The sequence below is a fragment of the Hydra vulgaris genome, chromosome 12, assembly GCF_038396675.1.
Source record: "Hydra vulgaris chromosome 12, alternate assembly HydraT2T_AEP".
Taxonomy (NCBI): domain Eukaryota; kingdom Metazoa; phylum Cnidaria; class Hydrozoa; order Anthoathecata; family Hydridae; genus Hydra; species Hydra vulgaris.
This window is the reverse complement of record NC_088931.1, coordinates 40,961,631-40,988,311: the sequence shown is the minus strand read 5'-3', so window position 1 is coordinate 40,988,311 and position 26,681 is coordinate 40,961,631. Positions and strand designations below refer to the sequence as shown.

General features: G+C 26.3%; 4 protein-coding genes across 4 annotated transcripts in view; all 4 read left to right on the top strand.

The window, feature by feature from the left end:
- Positions 1 to 289: 289 nt before the first annotated feature.
- Positions 290 to 8,217, top strand: LOC101241519 (Krueppel-like factor 6). The gene is made up of 8 exons (XM_065813268.1): positions 290 to 495; positions 857 to 893; positions 5,550 to 5,577; positions 5,710 to 5,802; positions 6,390 to 6,503; positions 6,672 to 6,823; positions 7,015 to 7,089; positions 7,166 to 8,217. Exons 1-8 carry the CDS (start codon positions 414 to 416, stop codon positions 7,497 to 7,499), a joined length of 915 nt encoding a protein of 304 aa, XP_065669340.1. The 5' UTR covers positions 290 to 413; the 3' UTR covers positions 7,500 to 8,217.
- A 1,940-nt stretch (positions 8,218 to 10,157) lies between these two features.
- On the top strand, positions 10,158 to 26,079 carry LOC136088736 (uncharacterized). The gene is made up of 2 exons (XM_065813261.1): positions 10,158 to 10,403; positions 22,642 to 26,079. Exon 2 carries the CDS (start codon positions 22,644 to 22,646, stop codon positions 25,812 to 25,814), a length of 3,171 nt encoding a protein of 1,056 aa, XP_065669333.1. The 5' UTR covers positions 10,158 to 10,403; positions 22,642 to 22,643; the 3' UTR covers positions 25,815 to 26,079.
- Positions 17,191 to 20,040, top strand: LOC136088735 (uncharacterized). Its single transcript, XM_065813258.1, has 2 exons — positions 17,191 to 17,443; positions 17,626 to 20,040. The coding sequence occupies exons 1-2, from the start codon at positions 17,218 to 17,220 to the stop codon at positions 18,849 to 18,851; spliced, it is 1,452 nt and encodes a 483-aa protein (XP_065669330.1). The 5' UTR covers positions 17,191 to 17,217; the 3' UTR covers positions 18,852 to 20,040.
- The window catches only part of LOC100202255 (latent-transforming growth factor beta-binding protein 1), an 82,135-nt gene continuing 81,391 nt past the window's right edge, over positions 25,938 to 26,681 (top strand). Inside the window, exon 1 of the mRNA XM_065813263.1 lies at positions 25,938 to 26,114. Within this exon, the coding sequence (XP_065669335.1) occupies positions 26,072 to 26,114 (43 nt within the window). The 5' untranslated portion in view covers positions 25,938 to 26,071. The remainder of the gene's footprint in view (positions 26,115 to 26,681) is intronic.

The window sequence follows — 26,681 nt, the reverse complement described above, 5'->3', positions numbered from 1 at the left end:
AGTTGTGTAAGTTTTACGCGTAAGTTATGTAACTTTTGCGCGTATGTTGACAAATGACAAATTTGTAAAATTATTTTCCTTTAATGTTTTTATAAAAAAAAACACGATATTTTTAAAATTGCTTCACAAAACATTGTTGACACTTAAAATAAGGTATACTGAAAGACACAATAGCAAACGAAGTACTTCAAAAATAAAAATGAACCGTTTTTATTATGTATTTGAAAAAATGACGTTATTTTGTTTTGTTTTTGAGTTTCGTTGATAACTTGATATAGGTTTCCGAAACCTCAGTAACAACATGGGCGTGGTCGCGAACGAAAACGCGTAAAAAATGGGAGAAAATTTTTTTATGATTTAATATAGGTTTCTGACTTGTGAGAGACTTATGTCTTTCTTTTACTTTATTCACAATGATCAATCATGATATATCTGAAGAAATTTCATTTTTAAAAAATAAAAAAAACCAATCTTGCCAATTTAATGGGAAAAAAGGTATATGTGTTATATATTTCATGGACACATAATGTAAACATATTTGTACATACATATACAAATATAAATGTTGCATGTTTTACTCTATGTTTTTACACACAAATACACACATGTGTTAATATAAAAAATTGCAGATTAAAAAATACTTGTCTAACTAATATTTGTATTATGATGTTTTATATTATGTTATTTTAAGTTCTTTTTTATACTAAAATAATTATATGTGTTTTACTATGTTATAAAATTGTATGTTATAAAATATAAAATTTACTATGTTATAAAATAATATAAAATTATTCATTATATCTTAAAACAAATTAAATCTTTACATATTTATCCAATAATTATTTTTATTTTTCAGATATGGTTTATAAAGATGCTTATACTTCAATGACAAGGTTTTTATGTATAATCTATTTTTAAGAGAAGATCACCAAGATGAAATAGATTTCATTTCAATGATCTTTTTGAAAAAATTATATATAGAATGTATTTTTAAAATGTATAAGTTTTTAAAAGAAGGTCATTGATCAAATTTATTTTCTTCTTTGTTCTTACATTTAGCACTCTATTTTGAAGAAACATTTAAAATTATTTGTGTGTGTGTATATATATATATATATATATATATATATATATATATATATATATATATATATATATATATATATATATATATATATATATATATATATATATATATATATATATATATATATATATATATATATATATATATATATATATATATATATATACATATGTATGTATATATATCATAACAGAAGTGCTATTATTTACAAACTTTGAATAAAAATTTTGCATTTTTTTTTATATGCAATTTTTTGATCATTTTGTGGAGAATCTTTATCTAAATAACATGAAAATATAAATCAAAATAAATAATTTTTTTCTATAAAGGGTCAAATTTTTGTTTGCATAATAGTCTTTTTTTTAAAAAAAGATGGGCATAAAACTTTAAAATTCAAAATAAAATTAGTAAACAGTAAAAATAGTAAATTCTTTGTTCAACTTTTAAATCGGTTGTTATCAAATCTATTTTAGTATAGTTTTGCAACTGGACTCATAAGTCCAGTTACTTTATAGAACACATTTAGTTGTAAAAGCCTCAGGGAAGCAGAAATCAAAATTATATCAGATTAAATGTTAGTTGAGTAATTATCAAAACAAATTAACAGGTGCCCAGTGTAAAAGCAAATATATAAGTGAAAGAAATTTTAGTAATTGATTATGTATAAATGTCCATTCCCAGCAGCAAAAGTGGGACAGGTCACATCAAGCTCACTATTATAGAGCTATATAACTCTTTATAAAGTTGGCATTTAGAACAAAGAAGTCTAATCACTATTGGAACATCTTAAATTTTCTCACAACCAACTAATAAAATTTCTTTATTAGTTGGTTGTGAGAAAAAGTTTTTTTTTTAAATTATTTGATTTTTATAATCTTTCACTTAACCAGAACTTTTCATAAAATAACTTGTCCTCAAATTTGATCTTTAATTTTTTGTCATCAATATTTGCATTGTGCTGTGTTTGCAGTAACGCTCTTCTTTTGAGGCGCAGGTGATAGTGTTGTGGGTTTAAGTCATCCTCGTGGAGACTTTTTTTTGTAAGTTTTAATGTTTTATTTCTAGGAGACCATTATTTGTACACTCAATTGTTTATTTATATTTTTACAAATAATGTTAACATAATAACACAGGTTTCATTTCTCCACAAGTTTTTTTTAAGTTATAATGGTTTTATTATAATCTTTTTTTTGAGTACAAAATAGAAATCTTATTTGTACGAAAAAAATGTTTTAATACTTTAATTTGTCACTCCGCTGATATAATAGTGTACTGCTGTGGTTTTAAGGGTGGTGTAATTTAGAGGCACTGCTAACAGAGTTGCAGTTTTTTCATCAGGGAGCTCTTTTTTTTTATTTTAATGTTTTTTCATTGATTATGATAAAAAATATGTTGGCATTGTATTGCAGTTTATATATAACCAATATTGTTAATCAGTATTTGCTAAATATATCAAAATGTGCACATTTTATATTGGTGCAATATTGTTAACAACATTTAGCCTACATTAAGATAAATAGAAAATTAGATAAGTAAAAAAAAGTGACCTTTTTAATTTAAATTTTATTTTTTTATTTTAACTTAAACTTAATTTTAATTTAATTTTGCGTTGTTGCTCGCCAACCGTTGCTTTAATTTTTTTTTAAAGTCACGGTAGTGATTTCTGTTTAGTTGATTCTTTTCCTTTTATTTAAAGAATGCCTACCCAAACCATAACCCTTATTCGATTTATGTGCGCTCTACTGTGCCTACTCCTATACCAGTTGATGTATTTAAACTCAGTGTGCCTATTCCTATATCAGTCAATGTTTTCAACTTTTTTTAAATAGTTAAAAACATTTAAAAAAAGTTGAAAACATGTATTTTCAAATAAAAGGTTTGAACTCTGACCACCGTGGTGATGCTTCCACTGAGATACAGCAAGACTAAACGTACAACGCAATATATCAGTAACTTTACAATTTAAACAACTAAAACTTTCAAAATTAACCAGTAGTATTTGCTCCCATGACTTTAAATGAACCAATCAGACTTTACTATCTTGACTTTAAAATAAAAAATTAAAGCAGCGATACCGTTACGCTAGCCACAACAATAATTTTAATATTTCTAAACTAAAGATTGACAGGTCTGTTTCGAAGTCAATCTTGTGAGACCTGTCAATTTTGGTTTACTGAACTAAAGATTTAAATTAAAAAGTTTATTATCTGCTTTTTAGTACAAAAAAGATTATATTTTTTAGTATATGTCTTGGTATATTTTATTATATATTTAAACTCACCTCAAAATTCTCTACAACTTAAAAAAAAAGGAATTAAAATCTTTAATTCTTTTTCTAAAAATTTAAATCTTTAATTAAAACTCATAACTATTTTATTTGACCCCCTTATCTTTACTTTTTTAAATATTAAAATTTTTTTTTTTTAATCTGAAGCTATTGTGCATATTTAACTAACTTAAATAGATAGAACATGCAAGGAGTGCTGCTACATCCTCTGAAAGTTTTGTTTTGGGTATACAATCTTTCAATTTAATGAATATGTGTGTGTGTGTGTATATATATATATATATATATATATATATATATATATATATATATATATATATATATATATATATATATATATATATATGTATATATATATATATATATATATATATATATATATATATATATATATATATATATGTGTATATATATATATATATGTGTATATATATATGAATTTTAAATGCATTGTACAAAATTGAGTGCTCAATGACAAAGTGATTATAAATTAAATTTCTGATGAGTCTTTTTTTTTTCTTTTCTTTGTTTTGTTCTTTTTATTACATTTTAAATAAGCATTTCATTACAATATTTAAAATACTAATATATAATAATAAAAAAATACATATACAACAATCGCTATTAAAAAATAAAAGAACGCAGGAACTCGTAGAAGACCATATGGTCTTGTTGTCTAGTACCGCTAAGAAATGTTTGTGTTAAAATTTATAAGATATTTACAAGATAAAAAATAAGTATTGAAGTAAGAAACTTAAAATATTCCATTATAAATACCATATGCGTTATATTTATTATATATGTAGATTAAAGTTAATTTTCAGTGTAAAATGAAAAAAGTTTGATAAGTGATTTTCTACTGATTTGTATATATATATATATATATATATATATATATATATATATATATATATATATATATATATATATATATATATATATATATATATATATATATATATATATATACATGTAATAGAATGGGGTAGTTAACAAGTGGCAGAATACTTGGCTTTCAACGAAAAGAATTAAGCTTCAAACCCACTCTATGCCTAGTAGTATTGCACTTAACCTGTGTCTCTGAGCAACAGTTTTGTTTAATAAACTTTTCAGAATGTTTTAGAAGAATTGAGTTAAGAAAGAAAAATGTATAAGAAAATAAGAATAAAATAAGAAGACCTTCTCAACATTAGTGGCCTCCTCTGTAGTTTTGGGTAGGTGAATTTATGTTTTAATAAAAAAAGTAATAATTTTATACTTTTAAATATTATTGAGTCATTCCAAATAAACCATATAAAATAGAGCTTATGAAGACCAGCCTTTGACTTGTTCAGCCAGACTTGTTTTTTTAATTACAGCATTAAACATTTTTTTTTAATTACAGCATTAAAACAAGGGTTATTCCATATCAAAAATGGATTTGTTGATGCCACTTCAGATTTGTTTCAAATATTGACCACCTGCAGATTTTATGTAAAAAGCACAAAACTGGGAATTTCAGCATGATTGACTAATCAATTTGTTAACCAAAGTTTTGTATTTGGAGCGTACAATAGATTTTTTTTGTTTTTTAACAGATCGTAGCTTTGTAAATAAAAAGAGCATTTGCCTTAAAATATTAGTTGTTAATTTTTTTTTAACAAATATGTGGTTATTGGAATTTTTTGAAATTAAAAATGTAATATTAGCTCTGAGATAAAACAGCATATTTTAATTTAACCTCACAATCAACATTTAGGTCTGAGAAATTTCAAAAGTAATTCTACAGATAAAAAATTACTTCAAAGGAGTTATCATCTCCTAAAGTCAAACTTTATTTCCTTTTAGGAGATAACAAAAAGTTTAACTGTAGGAGATAATAAAAAGAGTTGCATAACCACTACCAAAAAGACACAATTTCTTTTGCATATATAAATTCATTTTAAAGGTTATAGATTAAATCCTTTTTTTGTGTTAAAAAATGGACATTTTATTATAAAAGAATAGACTTGTCATATGGTTTTATTTCACGTAAAGAGTAATTAACAATAATAACAATAATTAGTAATAACAACAATAATTAGTGTAATACTAACAAACGTTTTTTTGAAAATGCTTTTTGCAGTTATGACTTAAAAAAGTAAAGTTAATTTTAGTCACCAAAACATTGTTTAATAATGCTCTAATATTTTTTAGTGGTGAAAATTCTCAAAATCTTTTTAAAGTAAGTTTGTAAATTTTGTTTTATGTGGTATATTTGCATAGCTGTACTGCATATTCTATTAAAGCTTCATTAAAATGGATTTATTTTTTGTTTTATTTTTGTTTATATTTATTGCAAGCATTATTGATATAGAAAGAAGCTGAAGAGGAAGATTATCACAAAAGCACAAGTCAAATTATTTATCCTCGTAATTATGAAACTCCACCTGAATTAGATCCACAAAAAGTAAGCTGAGTATATAATAAATTTTTGAATCTATTTTTATATCTTATAAAACAAAATGAATTAAATATGAAAACTGTGTTCCTCCTACAAGTTTGTCCCCCATGTTGGTTTATGTTGACTTCTAACAAGATGGACAGTTCTTTGTAAAAATATTTTTTAACTATGACATTTATTATTATCCTTATATTCTTTTTTGACATTGCAAAAACTTTGAAATTTTTTAAACTTATTTTTAAAGCTATATTATATTTTAAAATATCTATGTCCCCATAGATATTTTTTTTACTATTTCATACCAAATTTTTTCGAAAAGCTGTTTTTGTCATTTTAATATTTTTAAAAGATTATAATAAATTATTTATTTTTTAACTCCTTGTTACAAAAAAATTATATTAGCTTTAAACTCACAAGAGTTTAAAATGTTTTTTAAATAGAGAATTTTAACTTAAATGACACTGTTCCACCTGGATTTCTCCACCTGGAATCCTCATTGTTCTTGATATTATATTATATATAAAATGTTAACACAGAAATAAATTATAAAATCAATAAATAGTTATACATTAGATTTTACTATTTTTTAATAGTGTATTCACTGCATTGCTGCTGCAGCAGCTAGAAGAGCTGTTAGTGAAAGTAAAGGATTTACAACTTCCATTTCGTCATCTCAGTTATATGCTTCATCTTCAAGGATGTTCCCGGTGACTATAATATTTTGCTAATAATTTACTGATCAGTTTTAAAATATATTAATTGATAATATTTGAACAACCCAATACTTATATGTTTGAATAAATGTATTTGAAATAAACAGCTTTAAAATTATTTGATTTGAATTATCTCTATTTGATTTTTTGTGATTGTTTTAGAATGGAACACCATCAATGGTTGAACGTCAAATAAGGCCCAGACCTCCATATTTAAATTACAGCTCAGAGGATTTGAAATTAACAAATACTCGGCATAGTACTGCCTACTCTGGCATAGTTTCAACGCAATCATTTATGGTCATTAACCCAAAGTAAATTGCTATTAATCATAACTGAGTTTTTAAATGAAGAATAAGATTTATTCAAAGGGATATTTTGTTTGAAAAATGATTGGAAAAGTTATGGCTTTCTCTAGTAAATCTTTAGTTACAAAATTCTTAGCTAATATCTTTTTAGAATTTTGTGGAAACTGTTTTTCAAACAACTGCATTATCATCTTTAGCCCTGTTTATGTTATCAAACCTCCAGTGATTAGTTCGACGATACCTGTTTACTCTGCCACAGTTAAAGGAAATTGGTAAAAAAAATTATTTGAAATGTTCTTTAGTGGATTGGTTAGTTTAAAATAATAATGAGCTCTGTTTTTTTTCTAGTTCATCTGTTTCTCAGAGACTTTCAAAACGTCGTACTCATCAATGCTCTTTTAATGGCTGTGATAAGATTTACACTAAATCTTCTCACTTGAAAGCGCACATGCGTACGCACACGGGTGAAAAACCTTATAAATGTTCGTGGGAGGGTTGCACATGGAAATTCGCACGATCAGATGAGCTGACGAGACATTATCGGAAACATACTGGAATGCGACCTTTTAAATGTACAAGATGTGAGCGTTCATTTTCACGTTCTGATCATCTTTCGCTTCATATGAAAAGACACGCTGGTGAAGCAAAGTCTTTGCCTTTTGATTTATCAAACCAAAATTAATTTTTTTCTAAATAATTAAATAGAGTTTTGGTTTTTTCACCACTATATATTCAAGATATTGTAATGTATTTGGTTTTCAATTACAGTTTCTGTAATTTTATATATATAATTATCTATGATTATATATATATATATATATATATATATATATATATATATATATATATATATATATATATATATATGTATATATATATATATATATATATATATATATATATATATATATATATATATATGTATATATATATATATGTATATATATTTATACATATATATATTCACATATTTTTAATATACTTAACTTCTTTTTTGTTTTTTTACTTATAAATGCATTAATTTTTGTACGTCGTCTACATTAATAGTAGCTTTATAATTAACTTTAGAGAATCTTTTTATGTTGCATAAAATGCAGGCCTATAAAAACAGAAGAAACAAAGTGCTTCCTCAAACAAACAAAAAATAAGGAAATACTTTTTAATATAAATATATAGATATTCTTACAATAACTAATTATTTTTATCATTTTTATTATTTTAAAAAATTTTTATTTTTATACAAATAAAAGTTTGTTTCTTGGGGCCTGTAATGCAAAATTATTCTTATTGTTAATTTGTAAAAGTGTTTAAAAAATTTGTTTATAATTTCAAAAAAAAATTTATTTATTTTACAAAGGATAAAAATTATCCAAATTGCACAATTTCTTTATTACGAAAAATATGTACCTTAACTCTTAAATTACTGTAAATACAAACTTATTTCTTTAAATTTTATTTTATTTATATAAGTGTTATAATAATTCTTTTTTTTTAATTCAGCTTTTTTTTTTTATTTACTTTTTTTTTTTTCATTTTTGGTTCAGCATACTTTTCCCTAATTGAAATTTTAATTCAAAGTTGAGTTGCATCTTCTTTCGTTCGTAGTTTTGTGTTCTAAATATTAAAAATAATAAACCAAACACGTCCCATTTATTATCAAATATGTTAAATAATGAACCAAATACAATGTATTATCTACCACAATTGCATGATACACGGTATCTTATAATGACTGGGTTTAGCAAAATAATGAGAACATAAAAAACAAAGTACCTTTTGATTTTGCTATTTTAAAAGTGAATATTTTTTCTTCTTCAAACTACTTTATGTCTAGAATAATCTACCTATTTAGTATAGCTTTGATTTTTTTCATCGATGCTATCAAGCTGTGAATTGTTTTAGAATCTTAGAGCCAATACGTTTTCATCCGTAGTTGATCTTTTGCTTAAACTATGGTTTAGTTTTTTTCTTGGCGTTCACAAAACCTTAAATTTTTGAGAAGAATAATGAAAAAAAAACTAAGCAATGAAAAAACTCAATATTTTTTGATATAAAACATCTGACAAGTTAAAGTTCATATAACTGTTATACTTAAAAACTTGGGTTTTAAAATATCATCTGATTTTAAGTCGTACATATGTATTAGTATCTATAGCAAATAAACGCTTAGTATGCTTTAGAGTAATGATGCAAACTTAAATAAAAATGTATGCACCCAAATTGTGCAAAACAAATTTTAAACAATTAAGTTTGAAATCCTTCAATAAGAAATTTTAGAAATTCTACTTAATAATAAATGCCCAATTGAGTCATTTCTTTGATTTCTAGTTTCTCAGTTAAGTTGTCAGTTCAATCTAAGTTAATTAACAAGATGTTGTACAAGACGCGTTGTACAACACAACAACTTGCGTTTTACAACGCAACAGTTAACGTTGTACAACGCAACAACTTATGCTGTACAACGCAACAACTTATGTTGTACAACGCAACAACTTGAGTTGTAAAACGCAACAGCTTGAGTTGTACAATGCAACAATTTAAGTTGTTTCGTTGTAAATATTTTTCTGAGTTTTCAAATATTTTTCTACGTTTGTGTTTTCAAATATATTTATGCGTTGTTTCTTAAGCATCAAAACATCAAAAAAATCTAGCGGCTCTTAAGCATTTTAAAGTAGGCTAAAAACATATTTTATTATATAAATAATATAAAGTTTTATTAGAATAAATTCTGATTTGTTGTTTTTTACTTCGTCTTAAATCATTTAATAGGATAAAATTGTTTATACTATTTTTAATGGAATCGTTTAATAGCTGTTAAAGAATAAAACGCTTTTAAAATGGCGTCAAAGCATATGTCTACAGACAAAAGTAAATAGTCATAATTTTTTCACGATAAAAAAAACAAACAAATTAAAAGAAAAAGACAAAGTAAATAGTCATAAATTTTTTTTTTTTTAAGTTGTATATATATATAACCAAAATATAATTAAAAAAAGTATACAGAAGCCAATTATATTAATAACTAAAATTAAAAGCGAGATAAACTTCGAAGTCTCAATTAAGGTTAGCCTTAGTAATAAAAATGTTATAAAACTGTTAATTTCTGAGAATTGCATCAGCTAACTTTTAATACAACTTTAAGAACCTAAAATCTTTGGCTCTTCCGAAGTTCATTATCTACTTTAGATCTTTTACGTAATCTTTTTTAAACAATCTCGGCTTTTTTAAGATGCAAAGTTAATTTTAATTTTCTACGTTAAAGTTCTATGGAATTCTACTTACAAATGCGTTTAGGGAATTGAAAATTTTATCGCTTCAAATAAAAAAATATAAATAATTTATATCGCTTTGAGTTGGTTTTTATTTCGTATAGAACACAAAAAATCGTTCCTTATTCTTACTTTACAATGGTTCCCGCAATGTATACCTTTTTTTATAGCTTCACATTCAAAAATGAAAACGTAAATTCTTAAAATCATTTGTATAATTTGCTCATTTGTTGATAATTCGTACGGCGAAATATATTTTCGAAAGTTTTTCAACTAAAATGCAGTCTCAAAATTCTAATGACAATGAAAATATCAGGGTAAGAATGTATGTATGTATATATGTATGTATGTATGTATGTATGTATGTATGTATGTATGTATGTATGTATGTATGTATGTATGTATGTATGTATGTATGTATGTATGTATGTATGTATGTATGTATGTATGTATGTATGTATGTATGTATGTATGTATGTATGTATGTATGTATGTATGTATGTATGTATGTATGTATGTATGTATGTATGTATGTATGTATGTATGTATGTATATATATATATATATATATATATATATATATATATATATATATATATATATATATGCACACTTGAAATTTTAGCAGCACTATTTTTTTTGTTGTTCTTATAATATTAAATTCCAAAATACGTTAAGTTTATATCTTTTTATGAAATAATTATTGGAGCCAGTTTTTTTAAATGAAGTTTAAAAAAATGACTCCAATTTTTTAACAAAATTTTTTAATAAATCTCTTTTTTTTGTGTGAAAATTATGTGTTAAAAAGATTTACTTTTAAAATTCATAAAAAAAATTTTCGCTATATTTTTATTTACAGATAAAATTATAGACATAATAAGCTATTAATTAATGTTATTATAGTTAACAATTATTTTATATGCTATAATATATGGTTTTATTTATATTATTATTGTCTGACAATTTTCTGTTTACATTTTATTTACTGTTTTTAATATTCAAAATATTTTTTATCTTTTAAAACACTGATAACAAGTTGCATTAAAAACAGTGCATCTGCCAGATCGATAAAGCAAATTATTATGTAATAGTAATATCCAGGATGTCTTTTGATTATATCGGTTTTTGGTTAAAACAATAATGAACATTTATTGCACTTGCTTTGGTCCTTAAGGTCCTCATTACCAGTTTGTTGTTGCTGCTTTATATCTATCTTTTTGTTGTTAATATTATCATGGCTACTATTGTTATTTTTTTTATTACTTATTTTATTGTAATTATTATTGTTGCTATCTACTTTGTTTATTCTCAAGCCGATGGCACAAAGGCGTGACAATGTTTAATACATTTGATACTAAAGGTTGCATAAATCCAACGCTAAACAAAGTATTACCTAATGGATTTAAATACTTTTTTATATGCCATTATATGTATAAAATTTATTTTTATTTATCTAAACAGCTATTACACCTCCATCTGCTTGTTTTCAGAAAAAAGCGCTATGATTACATAGGGAATATTTTGTTAAACTTTTAAGTTTAACAAAATATTCCCTATTTTAAGTCACGCAAAGCAGCTGACATTAAAAAACATTTAGTTTTGTCAATAGCAAAGATTTCCTGTAATAATTTTGACATAAGTTGTTTTTGTAGGCTTCAAGTTAAGCCACGATATAAAATCTCTATATGGATCAACATTCGTGAACTAACAAAAGTGTTTTAAATAAAAATTTTATGATTTTAGTGTTCCATTAAAAAAAGAAAATATTTAAATGGTCACCACCAATCGGCTGCTTTTGTAAATGAAAGACAAAGCTAAGATTTTTTATTCGCAGCCTATATAGTGGCTTGTTAAACAAATGCTAATATTTTAGTTTGAGAGGCAAAGTGATTAGAAGTCTCTACAAAACTTGTAATATAAAAAAAATATTTTTTTATTTATATTACAAGTTTCTTAATTAGATGCATGATTTTAAACATATCAAAATTATGTATATATATATATATTTATATATATATATATATATATATATATATATATATATATATATATATATATATATATATATATATATATATATATATATACATACATATATAGATAGATAGATAGATATATTGATAGATAGATAGTTCAACTTGTTTCTCCGCGCAGCGGCCTTGTTCGTCAAGGTTCGTTTTTCGGAGTAGAGTTGAGAGAGGATTATAACCACTATTAAGTAGCCTCCTCATCTATAGTAGCCTTCTTGGCCTTGAGGAGGTGAATATATATATATATATATATATATATATATATATATATATATATATATATATATATATATATATATCAGTTAAACGCAAAACTGTTTGCAACAACTTTCAAAAAAAAAAGTAAAATGGTGCTATGATAAAATTGGTCTTAGATATTTTTGATTGTTTTTTGAGATGCAAACCACTTTATCCAAATTTAAAATACCAATAGTTAATAACTATTGAAATTTTACATTTGTATAAAGTGATGGCAAACAATTTGGTGTTTAAATGTAGAATCCTCTTTACATCTCAAACACAATCTTCGTTGCATCTAAAATATCTAAGATCAATTTTATCATAGCACTATTTTACATTTTTACATTTTGAGTTGTATGCATTCAATGCTTTTAGTTAAAGCGTTTTTTGGAGTATTAAGATAATTTAGACTGTATTCTCTAACTTTTTATAGCTTTCTATTCACTCACTGACGAGTCCGCATTTTTTGATTTTTTGATTTTTTTTTTTTTTTTGTGGAGGCCAAAACTTCACAGCGCTTTTTGAAGCAATTCTTTTGATCGTACAGCCCTGAAATTTTACAAATAATCTTTTGCCGACTAACAATAGCTATATTTGTTACATTTGATTCAATAACTCTTTTAGATTTAGTAAAATGAATTAATTTGTTTTTTAAGAGAGCGATAAATTTGTAATGGCAAGTTAGCGTAACGGTCTTCAGAAATTCAAAAATTTTATCAAAACTAAAAAGTAGAAAATAAAATAAATAAAAAAAATATTTTAAAAATTGCTTTCTATTCAATCGACTAAAAAGTAGAAAATAACTTTTTTCTGTTTCTGTTACTCGTGGAAATCATGTACTTAGTAATAATCACTTTTGTAAAGCCAATACTGAAAGACATTGAAGGCAATTCATGTACGTATGTAAACAAACAAACTCATCGAAGTAAAGGAATAGAAAGTTTGGCGCCTTTTAAGTCAGATGCTTTCAAAATCAAATTCGTTTTAAATGTACATAAAGCTAAAGGCGCCAAACTTTCGATTCCTTTACTTCGATGAGTTTGTTTGTTTACATACGTACATGAATTGACTTCAATGTCTTCCAGTATTGGCTTTACAAAAGTGATTATTACTCAGTACATGATTTCCACGAGTACCAGAAACAGAAAAAAAGTTATTTTCTACTTTTTAGTCGATTGAATAGAAAGCTATTTTTAAAAAGTTTTTTTTATTTATTTTATTTTATTTGCTTAAACTAATTGATATTCTGATGTACAGATTTAAGCACTTGTTTGTTCCAGTTACCTAAAGAACTTACTAGTTATGCCAGCCTTACATTGCATCATAAATAATGTGACATATTGCTTTTTAATTAAATAAATAACCATAGACTCCATCTTTCATCATAATACCGAAGATTCCACCTTTTAATTCAATGAATATAAAAATATGTTGCCTAACTGTGTACTTGTACTTTGCAACTGTGTAGTTTTAAAAAGATTAAAAAGATTTCTATAGCTTGTAAAGTAACTTTTTCAAATTCAAAATATTTGTTTATGATTTTCCAAAATAGCTATGGATTATTTTTTTTAAATCTTATAGAAGTTCTTTGTACTTAGCAGGTGGAATTCTAAAATTAGAAAAAAACGCTCTGAGTTATTTGTGTTTTTTTAAAAAAAGTATGCTTTCCATCCTGGGGAACTCCATATTTTTATAAACACATACAAGTCTAGTAAGTTATCTTTTAAAAACAATAGCAATGATTTAAGAATTTCATTGAAGATGATAAAATAATACTAAATCCTTGGATTGATTTAATAGTTTCATTCGTTTTGCGACTGAAAAAATGTGCAGGAATATTTTCTAAAAGTCATTAAAACTTTAAAGTTAATATATTTAAGTAGCTATGTCATGGTTGTTACCATTTTTGTAATATAATTATACTACAAATGTTATTATTTTTCATGTTTTTTCACATTCATTTAGATGGTTAGTTCACAAAGATAATATCTAATTATTTAAATAGGTTGTCACCTAAAGATGGTTAGGATAAATGGTATTATGTTGAAATATTTAAAATTACAACTACTGCAGCATTGCACTGCTGCATTTTTATCACATCAAGCATTGCCTATATGTCGTTTTTATGAACTAGCCAACGGTTTTTTATCAATTTAGGCTTAATACAACAGTTTATATACCGTATGAGTTCAATAGTTTCTACGCAAATGCAAGAAAAAAACAACAGCAAGTAAACTTAAGTTAAATTATTTTTCGATCAAAAATTATTTTTCAACTAAAAATAATTTTTGATCAATAATAATTTTAAGTCATTTTATCAAAAACTTTATAGTTGAAGTTTTTATAAGTTTTTATTATTTTTGGAAATTAATTGTCTTTAAAATAGTCTTTAAAATAGTCTTTTGACTATTTTTTTACCTTGACCCCCTTTTTTTTAACTTTAGAGCATCAAAGTACGTTCTGAAAATGATAACACTAAAACCAGTCTGAATTTTATGATACTATTGCTCGAAAGACAAGTAAACAAGTTAATATCACAATATTTAAAGTTGAATCTCTTTAATTTCAAAAATTAATAATGTTAACTTTTTTTTCAATTAAAAAAGAAAAACAAACAATAATAACAAAACAAAAGTAGATAATCCTTGTGAATCATCTGCTGGTCCAGAAGGATTAGAAAACCACAATTTACATATAAAGTATCGTTATATATGTGTGTGTGTGTGTGTGTGTGTGTGTGTGTGTGTGTGTGTGTGTGTGTGTGTGTGTGTGTGTGTGTGTGTGTGTGTGTATGTGTGTGTATGTGTGTGTGTGTGTGTGTGTGTGTGTGTGTGTGTGTGTGTGTGTGTGTGTGTGTGTGTGTGTGTGTGTGTGTGTGTGTGTGTGTGTACTTTATATATATAAAGCCGTTACTAGTTAAAAAGCACATTTAAAACAATCAGTTGTAAATTATGAACAACCTTTTTTTTAGAGAAGAAGTCTTGATGCAATGTTTTTTTTCAGTTTTAATTTTAAAAACTTATTTTAAATGCATAAAGTATAAATAATGTATATCTTCAATAATAAAATCTTAAATTACAACACAAAATTGAATTCTGTCTAAATAATATTTAAATGTTCAAATTTGCTAGTTTATGTCAGACTGTCAGAAGTTAAGGAAAACTATTTTAAATGTTTAGAATAGCAGACTACACTCACTGCAAGCGTTTCTTGCACCACTGATTTTTTTATCAGAGATTTCTATAAAGGTCAAACTAATCTCCTTAACATAGTTTTAAAAACTGCATGGTTTTTTAGAAGGCGCCTTGCACTAAGAGGCTCTAAAGCAAAATGTTGAATTTTTCTACGTTTTTATATTTATATTATAAACCTTATTAATGGAACTATAATGACATTTCTAAATTAACTTTTTGAATATCACAGCATGTCATTTCTTCATATTTTTGTTTGTTTAAACTCCTTGTCGTTATTTTGTTAAAATTAAAACTAGCTGCTCTAGCAACTAGAAATTAAAATGTTTAAAAAAATTTTATTTTAAAATTATTTTTTAAAATTTTTGTTTTAGATGCCCCAAGAAGACCTAACGGTCTTGTCACAGAGCGCCACGGAGGAGCATTTAACTAGGAAGTTCACGCCTTCTTCCTTACCGATAGCGCGAAATATGCCTACAGCTCGTTTCGAATTCAGGATCTCTTGTTTCTAAAGCAAGCGCTCTAACCACAAATTATAATTGATAAGTTATAATTATTCAAATTAAATGTCATTGATGGGTAATTCCGCATCAAATCACCCAAAATTTAGAAAATTTTGAACCATGGGTCTTCAATTTTTTTAAAAACCTCTTTGGCTGTTGCATCTTAAAAAGAAAAGTTAACATATAAAATTTTAGCTAAAAATGTTAAGAGGTTGACAAGATACTGCAATTTTTATACTGACCTGGTTTCCTTAAATGACCCGGTTTTCATAACACTCTGAAAAAACATTTTTCTTATAATAATAAGAAATAAAAATGGCAAAAACATGAAAATAAACATATATAATTTTTTTTTGATGCTGAATTCAATAAATGTACTTAAAATGCTCAAATATAAAAGGAGCATGCTTAAAAATTAATAAAACAACTAGTTTCTATAAAACAACTTTGGGGCCCAATATCTTAAAACACCCCCATCAAAAAATTTTTTTTTTTGCTGTTAATATTTTCAGCTGTTTATAATCTTACTAGGCACAAAAAATCTAACTGGAAAAACGAATGAAACATACGGAACTTTAATTTCAAAGATGTATCAAATTTTCAATAAGCTATTTTAAAAAACTTTCAAATAGAATTCTGTAAAATATTATATTTAGTTAAAAGACTCCTTAAAAAAAAACAAAAACAATTTTGTTATATTTAAGGAAGTCTTAATTATATGATAACTTAGTTATTTGAACTTAACAGCTGAAAAAAACATCCTGTTTTGTTTTATATAAAAACTGAATTAGTGTGATATGGATGTGCATTTGTTTTTAAAATTTTGACAACTTTTGTAAAAGTTTATAATAACTAGTTTATAAAAAGTTCAGTTAAAAAACAGCATTCGTAAATTTTATTTAAATTTTAACAATTTGATATATATATATAAACTGTATATATATATAAATATATCTATAAAGAAAACTAACAATATCTATCAGTGTAAAAAATTATACAACAGTGGGATTCTGAAAAGGTTTGAATTGATTCTATATTAAATTTTTTTTTTTACTAAAAATTAAGTAGGAAAATTCTTTTATAATAAAGTAGGAGAATTCTTTTAATTAAGTAGGAGAATTCTCTTTTTTTTAGGAAATACATTTGTACAAAGTAGTTTATTATAAGATGTGTTCTATTGGGTTAATGACATCAGATGCATGCAAAGGCCAACAAGATGTTATTGGAACTTTAAGCAACGAAGAAAAAATAGCTATATCATTACGCTGTAACATTGAACTATCAAACTTAACAACATTATGTGAAAAACATGCTACAAATTATTTGAAAATGTATCTTATATGGCAGAAAGCATGCTGTGATCCATTCAAAAAACATACAAAGAAAATTACAAGTAAGTAAAAGTGGAATTTAAGCATTTTAATATATATATTTTTTTAACTTGTGTTTTCCAAAACATAAACAATGTTTTAAACAATTGTGCAGATAAGCTATATACAACTATACATACAATTATACTATATACAAAATACATAAAGCTATATGCAATTATATATACAATTCAATTACTTTTAGAAAATCTTAGAGTAGTTACGATAAATGAGTCACAAGACATGATGAGAAGTAGCTTAAATATTGTTCCTGGGAAGAAACTTTGCAAACCCTGTAAGCAAAAGATTGCCAAAAAAGCAGATCTTAAAGAAGAGAAGCAAAGTCAGGGTGAACAAGATGAAGATTTTCTAATATCATCATTCAAATCAAAAAGACAGGAGATCAATAAAGAACTTGAAAATTTTAATATATCTCCTCTAAAATCTCATTCAAAGTCATCAAAACATATACTCTCAGAAGGAAAGCGAAAAGTTGCGCGCATCAACGAAACGGTAAGTAACCTTACTAGAAAAACTGAAAGTCAATTCAATGTTCCCTCAAAACTGTGTTATGAACCAAATGACATTAAAAAGAAGGCTGAAAACTTTGATGTAATTATGAGCTTGATAAAAGAAAAAATTCTATGTTCTGACAAAAGAACTATTGTTCAACTTCTAACACTGGCACCCCCAAGTTGGTCAATATTAGAAGTACAAAATATCTTTGCAGTTACAGAATACCAAGCAAAAAAAGCTAGACAACTTTTTAATAAAAAAAGATTGTTGGCTATCTCACCTTTGTATAAAGGGAAAGTCTTACAAAAAGAAAGAGAAGATTCTGTTAAACTTTTTTATGATTCAAGTGATTTATGTAGAACTATGCCTAGAAAAGAAGATTATGTTAACATTCAAAAGAACATCCATAAACAAAAAAAACTGCTTTTGTGTAATTTAAAGGAACTATATTTATTATACAAAGAAAACAATCCAGAAATACAAATAAGTTACTCAAAATTTGCTTCACTTAGACCAAAGTGGTGCATTTTGCCAGGTGCAAGTGGTACACATTCTGTTTGTGTTTGTTCTTATCACCAAAATGCCATATTGCTAGTAGATGCTTTAAATATTGGACTAAAGTATAAGGACTTACTTTCAAAAACCGTTTGCTCAGTAGAAAACAAAGAATGCATGCTTGCACAGTGTGATGATTGTCCTAGTAAAGAACCCCTCACCAAATATTTGTATGAGATTTTTGGAGAATACGAAGATGATTTTGAGATACACTACAAGCAATGGCAAACTACTGGCCGTGCAACACTATTAAGTTTAACAGCTGATGTTCCAACGTTTGTTGAACTATTAGCATCTTGTTTTGAAAAGCTACAAGCTCATTCTTTTATTGCTCACTCTCAATCACAGTACCTTAACTAACTGAAACAATATATGGATCAATCAAACATTATCATTATTGGCGACTTTGTTGAAAATTATGCTTTTGTTGTCCAAGATGAAATACAGAGCTATCATTGGAACACCCAACAATGTTCTTTACATCCATTAGTCATTTACTATAAAGATGATAAAGGTGAACTGAAACATATTTCTTACTGTTTTATATCAGATGAAATTATACATGATGTAACTTATGTGTACAAAATATTCCAACTAATCATACCAATATTAAAAATAAAATTTTCCAATCTGTCCAAATTACATTTATTCACTGATGGTTGCGCAGGACAGTACAAAAATTGTAAAAGCTTTTACAATCTATGTCAACTAGAGAGCGAATTTTGCCTTAAAATTGAATGGAACTTTTTTGCCACGTCCCACGGAAAGTCACCATGCGATGGGATTGGTGGTACTGTAAAAAGATTAACAGCACAAGAAAGTTTAAAACGACCGTACAGAAACTAAATTCTCACATCAGAAGCTATGTATGAATTTTGTATTGATAAAATAAAAGTTGTTAACTTCATTTACATAAAGGGATTGGACTTACAATTGCAACGTGAAGAGCAAAAAGAAAGGTACACTGGTGTAACAACTCTACCTGGTACTCGTAGCTTTCATCAATTTATACATCTTAGAGATAACAAGGTTGGGGCAAAGAGGTGTAGTACAGACACTAATTATACAATAATCCACAATCTTAAAAAGAAACAAGACATATCTCAACTTGATACTGTCACTTTAGGTTGTTATGTCGCTGTAGTCTGTGATGATAAGTGGTGGATCGGCATTGTAAATAAAACCAACTTAGAAGAAGTTGATGCTAAAGTTAAGTTTCTTGATCCAAATGGTCCATCAATCTGTTTTAACTGGCCTGAAAGAGACGACTACTGTTTTATTCCAAACACCAACATATTGAAAAAACTATCTGTTCCACAAGCTTGCTCTAGTTCTGGTAGAAACTATGTGTTTGAAAATGCTGAAATAGAAGAAGTACAAGTAAAATGGGAGCAATATTGTAAACTATTACAAACACAGTCAAAATAACTTTCATCTTTGATACCTTTACAAATCTTGTATATTTAAGTAACTTTTTAAATTACGATTAACTTTATTTTATTTACAAATATTTTTTGGGAATTTCTTGAAAAAGTAATACATCTTTGAAATTAAAGTTCCGTATGTTTTAGTTGTTTTTCCAGTTTTCCAGTTTTCCAGTTTTCCAGATTTTTTGTGCCTAGTAAGATTATAAACAGCTGAAAATATTAACAGCAAAAAAAAAAATTTTTTGATGGGGGTGTTTTGAGATATTGGGTCCCAAAGTTGGTTTATAGAAACTAGTTGTTTTATTAATTTTTATGCATGTTCTTTTTATATTTGAGCATTTTAAGTACATTTATTGAATTCAGCATCAAAAAAACATTATATATGTTCATTTTCATGTTTTTGCCATTTTTATTTCTTATTATTTTAAGGAAAATGTTTTTTCAGAGTGTTATGAAAACCGGGTCATTTTGGGAAACCAGGTCAGTATTAAAATTGCAATATCTTGTCAACCGCTAAACTTTTTTAGCTGAAATTTTGCATGCAAAATTTTTTTATAATTAGGAATAATGTGTCAAAGTATAACACAAAAGGAAGACACATGGTTCAATGGACTGGGTGATTTGATGTGGAATTGCCCTGATTAATAATATAAAGTTCGTAACCCCCTAACAATAAATAGAAGTAGAGCAGAGTAAAAAACAAACTTAGGAGCTTGCAAAACACCGTGATAGAAATTGAAGATTGCTTATTTAGTAATTTTTCAATTTCTCATGAATTTATATATACCAATAAAATCATAGGCGTGCGAGCTTCTTTTTTCATGGTGGTTGATCCATTAAAAAAACTAGGGTCTTTATAATGATATGAAAATGTTTATCCATTTGACTACATGTTGTTCTTTCAAAAATTGCAGATTTTGCACTTAAAATTTTTTTTTATGAATTGCAATTTAGCGTTCATAGAACAGTTTTTCAAAGAGTAACTGGCAAATAAAACTGTTAAGATAATTCATTTTAAAGAACTTATTTTAAAACAGTTATTTACGAATTAAGTAATTTTGCAGCATTTATATTTAAAAAATACTCAGAAGTATTAATTGAATTTACATTTGGTATTTACTGTGCCAAAATTAAATTTAAATTTGGTACAGTAAGTAATTGAAATAAAATGTTGTTTAATGGTATGAAAATTGAAATTTGGTCAATATTTTGCTTTTCTCAAGAGTTCAGAATCTTAATTTCAAAGCGTGAATTCTTTGGCTAAATCCGTGGTGTCCGGTAATAAGATAAGACTAGGTCTTTTTGGAGCACCTTAACAAATAATAAAAGTTACAAAACATAAAATTTCAATGGGAATAAGATTAATTAAAAAAATTTTAATTACTCATAAAAAGTTAATATAAAAAACTTGAAAATATTTTAAATTTTAAGTTAAGTTATTTATAGGTGTTTTACAATAAGGTAGAGAGGGGCTAGTTGAGCATAGGGGTAAGTTGGGCAAATAAAGTATCTCAAAAACTATGCATCACATGACAAAGCATCTAATGGATGAAATCTAGGGAAATTATAATGTTAACACAATGCGCCACAAAAAATTATTAAAAAGCAGTTGAGTAAGATACACGGGCACTTTTTCTATTTTTCACCAAAAAAGTAAAAAGTTTTTGCTATTTTTCTCTTGGACACTTATAAATTTTTTTTTCTGACATCACTTAAGTGTTGATATTTTACCAATTTATCGGACTTTCAATTAAAGTTACCTGTTTTTTTATTATCTTACTGTTCTCTTTAAAACCTAACTAATGTGTCACCTAGTCTAATAGGGGTAAGTTGAGCAGCTTTTTTTTAAAAAAATAAAATTGAACTTTCGAACACAAAGAAATAACTTTGATAAGAAATAATTTCGGGTACATTATGTATATATAATTTACAAAATAATTAATTTCTAAATCTGGCTTCAAAGTTCAAGACAATGGTATAAAATAATATTCTTATATTTTATGACGCTTTCTTACTATTTAATTTTTTCTTTTCTCTTACTCACGTCATTAAAGTGTATAAAATAAAAAGGTTAAAGTTTTATTGATGATTCACCCATGTTTCGTAACATGCATATTCATTTGTTGAATGCTCAACTTACTCTACACTATTGCTCATCTTACCCCGCTGGCGCAGGTTAACCAGCACTGCAAACTTTAGACAATATCTTTTAAAAAAAGTAAAAAATTTTAATTATTAGAATCGTACTTTTTTTCTTAACAAATTTAAACTCAAAACAGAAATCTCTTTTAGAAATCTTTCAACACATCAATGTATCTACTATGACACGACCCTTTTATTTATTAATTCAATTGTGCGTAATATTTATTGTTATAGACAATGGTTTTTAATATAATAATCAAGTAAATTGACCCATTTTAAGCAATTAAAATAATGAGTAGATCTGTGATCAATTTTTCCATTTAAGTAATCATTTAATCGTATGTATGTCTTCTCAGAACCATGTTACGTAGTTGAAATATTGAGTATAACTGAATAGTATTTAAAATAATGAGTAAAACCTATTCATTTTTAGGGGTCTGGAAACTGGCCATATTTTTCTAACGTTACTACATCGGTACAACGAATTACTTTTTATTTGGACAGACACTTTTTACAAATATTTTTTATTTTGAGCTCTCTATTTTTGTTTAATATATTTCTAACAGTTTTTTTTTTTCCAGCAATGATCAGATACGTTATTTACCATGTGGTAATTGTCTTTCCTATCATTGTTTGCACAAACTGCTCTATGATTAATGTTTATTTGGGAAACCCTTTTCAACGTACACTGAATAATCCAAAACAAAAAAACCAAATTAGTGTGGATTTACTAACAGAAAATAGAACTAAACTACCCGAAAACTCTTGGGTTAAGTTTCATTGGACAAGTAATGAAATATATGGTCTTCCTTTAGAGGCAAATCTTGGCTCATCAAAATTTTTAATCAAAAAGAAAAAAAATGGAGGAGAATCGTTTCAGCATCTACACATAGTCGTTAACGAACGAAAGCAAGATTTTTCTCACAAAGTAACAGTTTGTACGTCATCCTCTTTTGAAACTTTTTTGAACAATTTGGACAACCGTTATACACTAATTAAAGAATTAGCATTGTATTTGTTAAACACCGATGTAAAAAATATTCAAGTACACGATTTTACAAAAAGTTGTTTACGGTTTTCTTTTTTGCACGTTGAAAATGAGAAAAGTTGTGATAAAGAAAAAATAAATGAACTATCGAATAAACTTAAACCGGAGTTTATTTCTGAGCTAAAGACTAAATTTCTGCATTTCTTTATATCTGATGCAAACATAACTTTGGTAGGAGAATGTCTAAGCAAATCTCCTTTGAAATGGTTAAAGTCAGCCACACCTTTTCTTTTGCTAAGTGCAATAATATTTATACCTGTTGGTATATCATGCTACGTTTGTAGGGCAGTCCGATCACGAAAAAATGCCATACGCATAATGGCTGATAAAAAATTGAGAGAGGAACAAGCGGCTATAGCTGAAGAAATTAAAAGATTCACACAATTTTGTCAATTACATGAAGAAAACATAGAAAATGAAGAGACATTCACTCCAAAATGGAATTGTTCAGTAAAAAATAATAAAAAAAATTTTATTGAAAACATCTTAAAACCAAATAGTCCAAAAAAAGAATTTATTCAGAGTTCTCAGATTTTGTCGCGTGACAATCCTATTATAAAAAAACAAACTAAGTTTTTAAACCCCATATCTAGTTACTTTCGCATTTCCACTCCAGCTATAAAAAAAAGAGAGCAAGAATTGAAGGCGAAGAATTTGAAAGACAAAAATTTAAAAAGACAAGCATCCATTCGCAGCAATATGAACGACATGCATTTGAATTTAATAAACTCGTCTCAGAATTTAAGTTTACAACTACCCAATAGAAACTCAAGAAATAGTTTACATGAAACAAACTACTTGCTTAAAGTCGAAGATGAAAAGTATAAAAAGTCTGTTTCATTTAATGAGTTATCTAATTTGACTCAAAAAGAATTAAAAAGTACAAGTTCGTTAAGCACATATCGAAAAACGTCGCAAAATTGCGATGCTATGGGCTCTACGCTTTCTTGTATCAGTATGGACAATATTAATTATAAACGTGATAAGTGTGTTGGAACATCACCCGAAGTATCTGTAAGCAGAAGAAAGTCCATTTTAACAAATACAATGAGTAACTTTCTTTCCGCATCCAAAAGTGTGCTCTATAGTCCAGTACAAACCGATAATACTTCTTTATTTTTTTCTAGTACCCACATACCTTCAACAAGTACAATTTCAACTCAAATGTGTAACAGCCCAAATTTTTTAAGTATCGACGAAAAACACTTTAATGAAAAAGATTTTTATTTAAAAAATACAACGCTTAAGCAAAATGATACCTATTTAAGGCACGATGCTAGTTATCTAATAAGCGATCCTGGTTGTTTAGTAAAAACTCCAGTTTTGAACAAAAAACAAAACTTTGTAAATTTTATGAAAGTTTTAGCAGCTAATATGTCATTTATTGGTAAAAAACAAATTTCTCAATCAATAAGAAAAGCTCTAGTACCTAAAGCTACACATGATGCAACAACTAACACATTCATTTCCGAAAACGAACAAACATATTCAAGATCGACAGCAGATCTTTATAGTTATGTTTGTGAAACATCTGATAAAAGAAGTAACAAAGAAACCGTTATTAATGCTTGCTGTGGATTACCCACAAGACATTTTGATTTCCATCACGATGTCAAAAATATTTATCCTCAAAATAAATCAAACTTAAAATTAAATAACTATCTTTCGGAAAGAGATTATAGAAAAATGTCATCCAGTAGCTTAAAAGAAAACGAATTCCTTGGCAGATTACATCAACAATCTTATGAAAATGACTGCGACAAAATGTGGCACGAAAAAATAAACAATAAACAAGAACAAAAACGATTTTCAGTCCTCTCTCAAGATTTTGTTCATGAGAAACGAAAAAGATTTTCGCTTCAAAGTAATCAGAGGTCGACAAGCGAATCTGCATTGGCAACTAATGAGAACAATAATGATACCATCAATAAAACGTACCAACCAAATTTCAGCGAAAGTTTCTTAAAGAAAAATATAGAGTTTGAATATCCGCGTCACAAAACAAGTAAGTCAATACTAACACCCCCCAGTCACTTACCTCGTTTTAATTACGATACTCTAGATGCTCAAGATAACGATTACCAATTTGGTTCACCATATTACAACTCAAGCAGTCTACACGATTCGGAAAGTTCTGAACCAAGCTATTCATCTACATGCACTCCAGTGAGCTCAGACACTCCCTTGCCTGGTCACTATAAACAACTTCCTCATAGAACGTTAAGTGCAAAAGATCGAAGAGATTTGTTTAAAATGCAACGCCTAAAAGTTTATAGAAGTACAAAAAATACAAGTCCAATTATATATGAAGATAGTATTGCTGGTGACATAAACTGCAACTCAAGTATTTTACCAGGTTCTAGAGATAAAAACAAGTATTCGTTTCGAAAAAGTTCATGGCAAAAATATCGTCATAGGTATGAGTCAAGAAGCACAGAAAGTATTGGTACCTTAGGTAGATATTTGGATCTTGGTTCAGAGTATGAGCTAAAATCAGATGCCATACCTTTATACGAAAAAGAATACGCTCGGTCATCCAGTACTTCTTGGAATAATGAAGAACATGAATCATTTCATAACTTAAAAATGTTCAAAACCTGTTCGAGTTCAATTCCTGGGAAGTTAGTTGTGCTTCAATCCGAAAAATATCAGCCTAAACATAAAAGTATGGTTATAACAAATGCTGAGCAAAGCGAATTTGTTTGACAAACAAATTTAGTTATTTATTTTACAGATAGTAATTTTAAATCTGTCGTATTGAAAAATATGGAATGATTTACTTTCCAACAAAGAGATCAACAACCTGTACAACGGAGAAATCATAACCCGTACGACGGAGAAATCACAATAACAAATAATTACTTGAATAAAATTGTCTCAAATAACAAAAAAACCATAAAGTGATATTAAAGAAATTTATTTATATAATATTTTAATATTTAATATTAGTTTCAGTATTCTAGATGCAAAAGATGTTTTATGCTATTTTTATTCTGCTGTTTGCAAGTAAGGCTTTTTTTTTCAACATAAATGCGATGTTTATTTTGAAACGGAGAAAATCAATTTAGATTTGAATTGTTTAAATTTCTTTACAACAACTCATATAACTTATGGTGTTTGTTTTTAAAGCATAAAAATTTTGTTGTATAAGTTTTATTATTTAACTTAATTTACATTAAATAAAGCTATATATTTATAAAGCTATATATTTATAAAGCTATATATTTATAAAGCTATATATTTATAAAGCTATATATTTATAAAGCTATATATTTATAAAGCTATATATTTATAAAGCTATATAGTTATAAAGCTATATATTTATAAAACTATATATTTATAAAGCTATATATTTATATTAAAATAGTTTAAAGTCACAACGTTGTTTAAAATAAAACCATCACTGTAATTGTCATTATTTTGGAGTAGGAAAAAAGGAACATATAGGATTTACAGCACATTTTTGACAACTTAAGTTTACTATATGTTCCTATAAAACAAGAGTTAGCTTATTTGTTCTTAGCTTAATTGACACACTGTATTCTATTGACCGCATTTTATTTTCGATCAATT

Bases quoted from the DNA above. Each gene is read 5' to 3' on its own strand.
- LOC101241519 (XM_065813268.1), top strand. From the start codon at position 414: ATGATCAATCATGATATATCTGAAGAAATTTCATTTTTAAAAAATAAA. The intron at 496-856 runs GTATATGTGTTA...TTTATTTTTCAG, and splicing joins CCAATTTAATGGGAAAAAAG to ATATGGTTTATAAAGATGCT. The intron at 6,824-7,014 runs GTAAATTGCTAT...TATCATCTTTAG, and splicing joins TTTATGGTCATTAACCCAAA to CCCTGTTTATGTTATCAAAC.
- LOC136088735 (XM_065813258.1), top strand. From the start codon at position 17,218: ATGTGTTCTATTGGGTTAATGACATCAGATGCATGCAAAGGCCAACAA. The intron at 17,444-17,625 runs GTAAGTAAAAGT...AATTACTTTTAG, and splicing joins ACATACAAAGAAAATTACAA to AAAATCTTAGAGTAGTTACG.
- LOC136088736 (XM_065813261.1), top strand. From the start codon at position 22,644: ATGATCAGATACGTTATTTACCATGTGGTAATTGTCTTTCCTATCATT.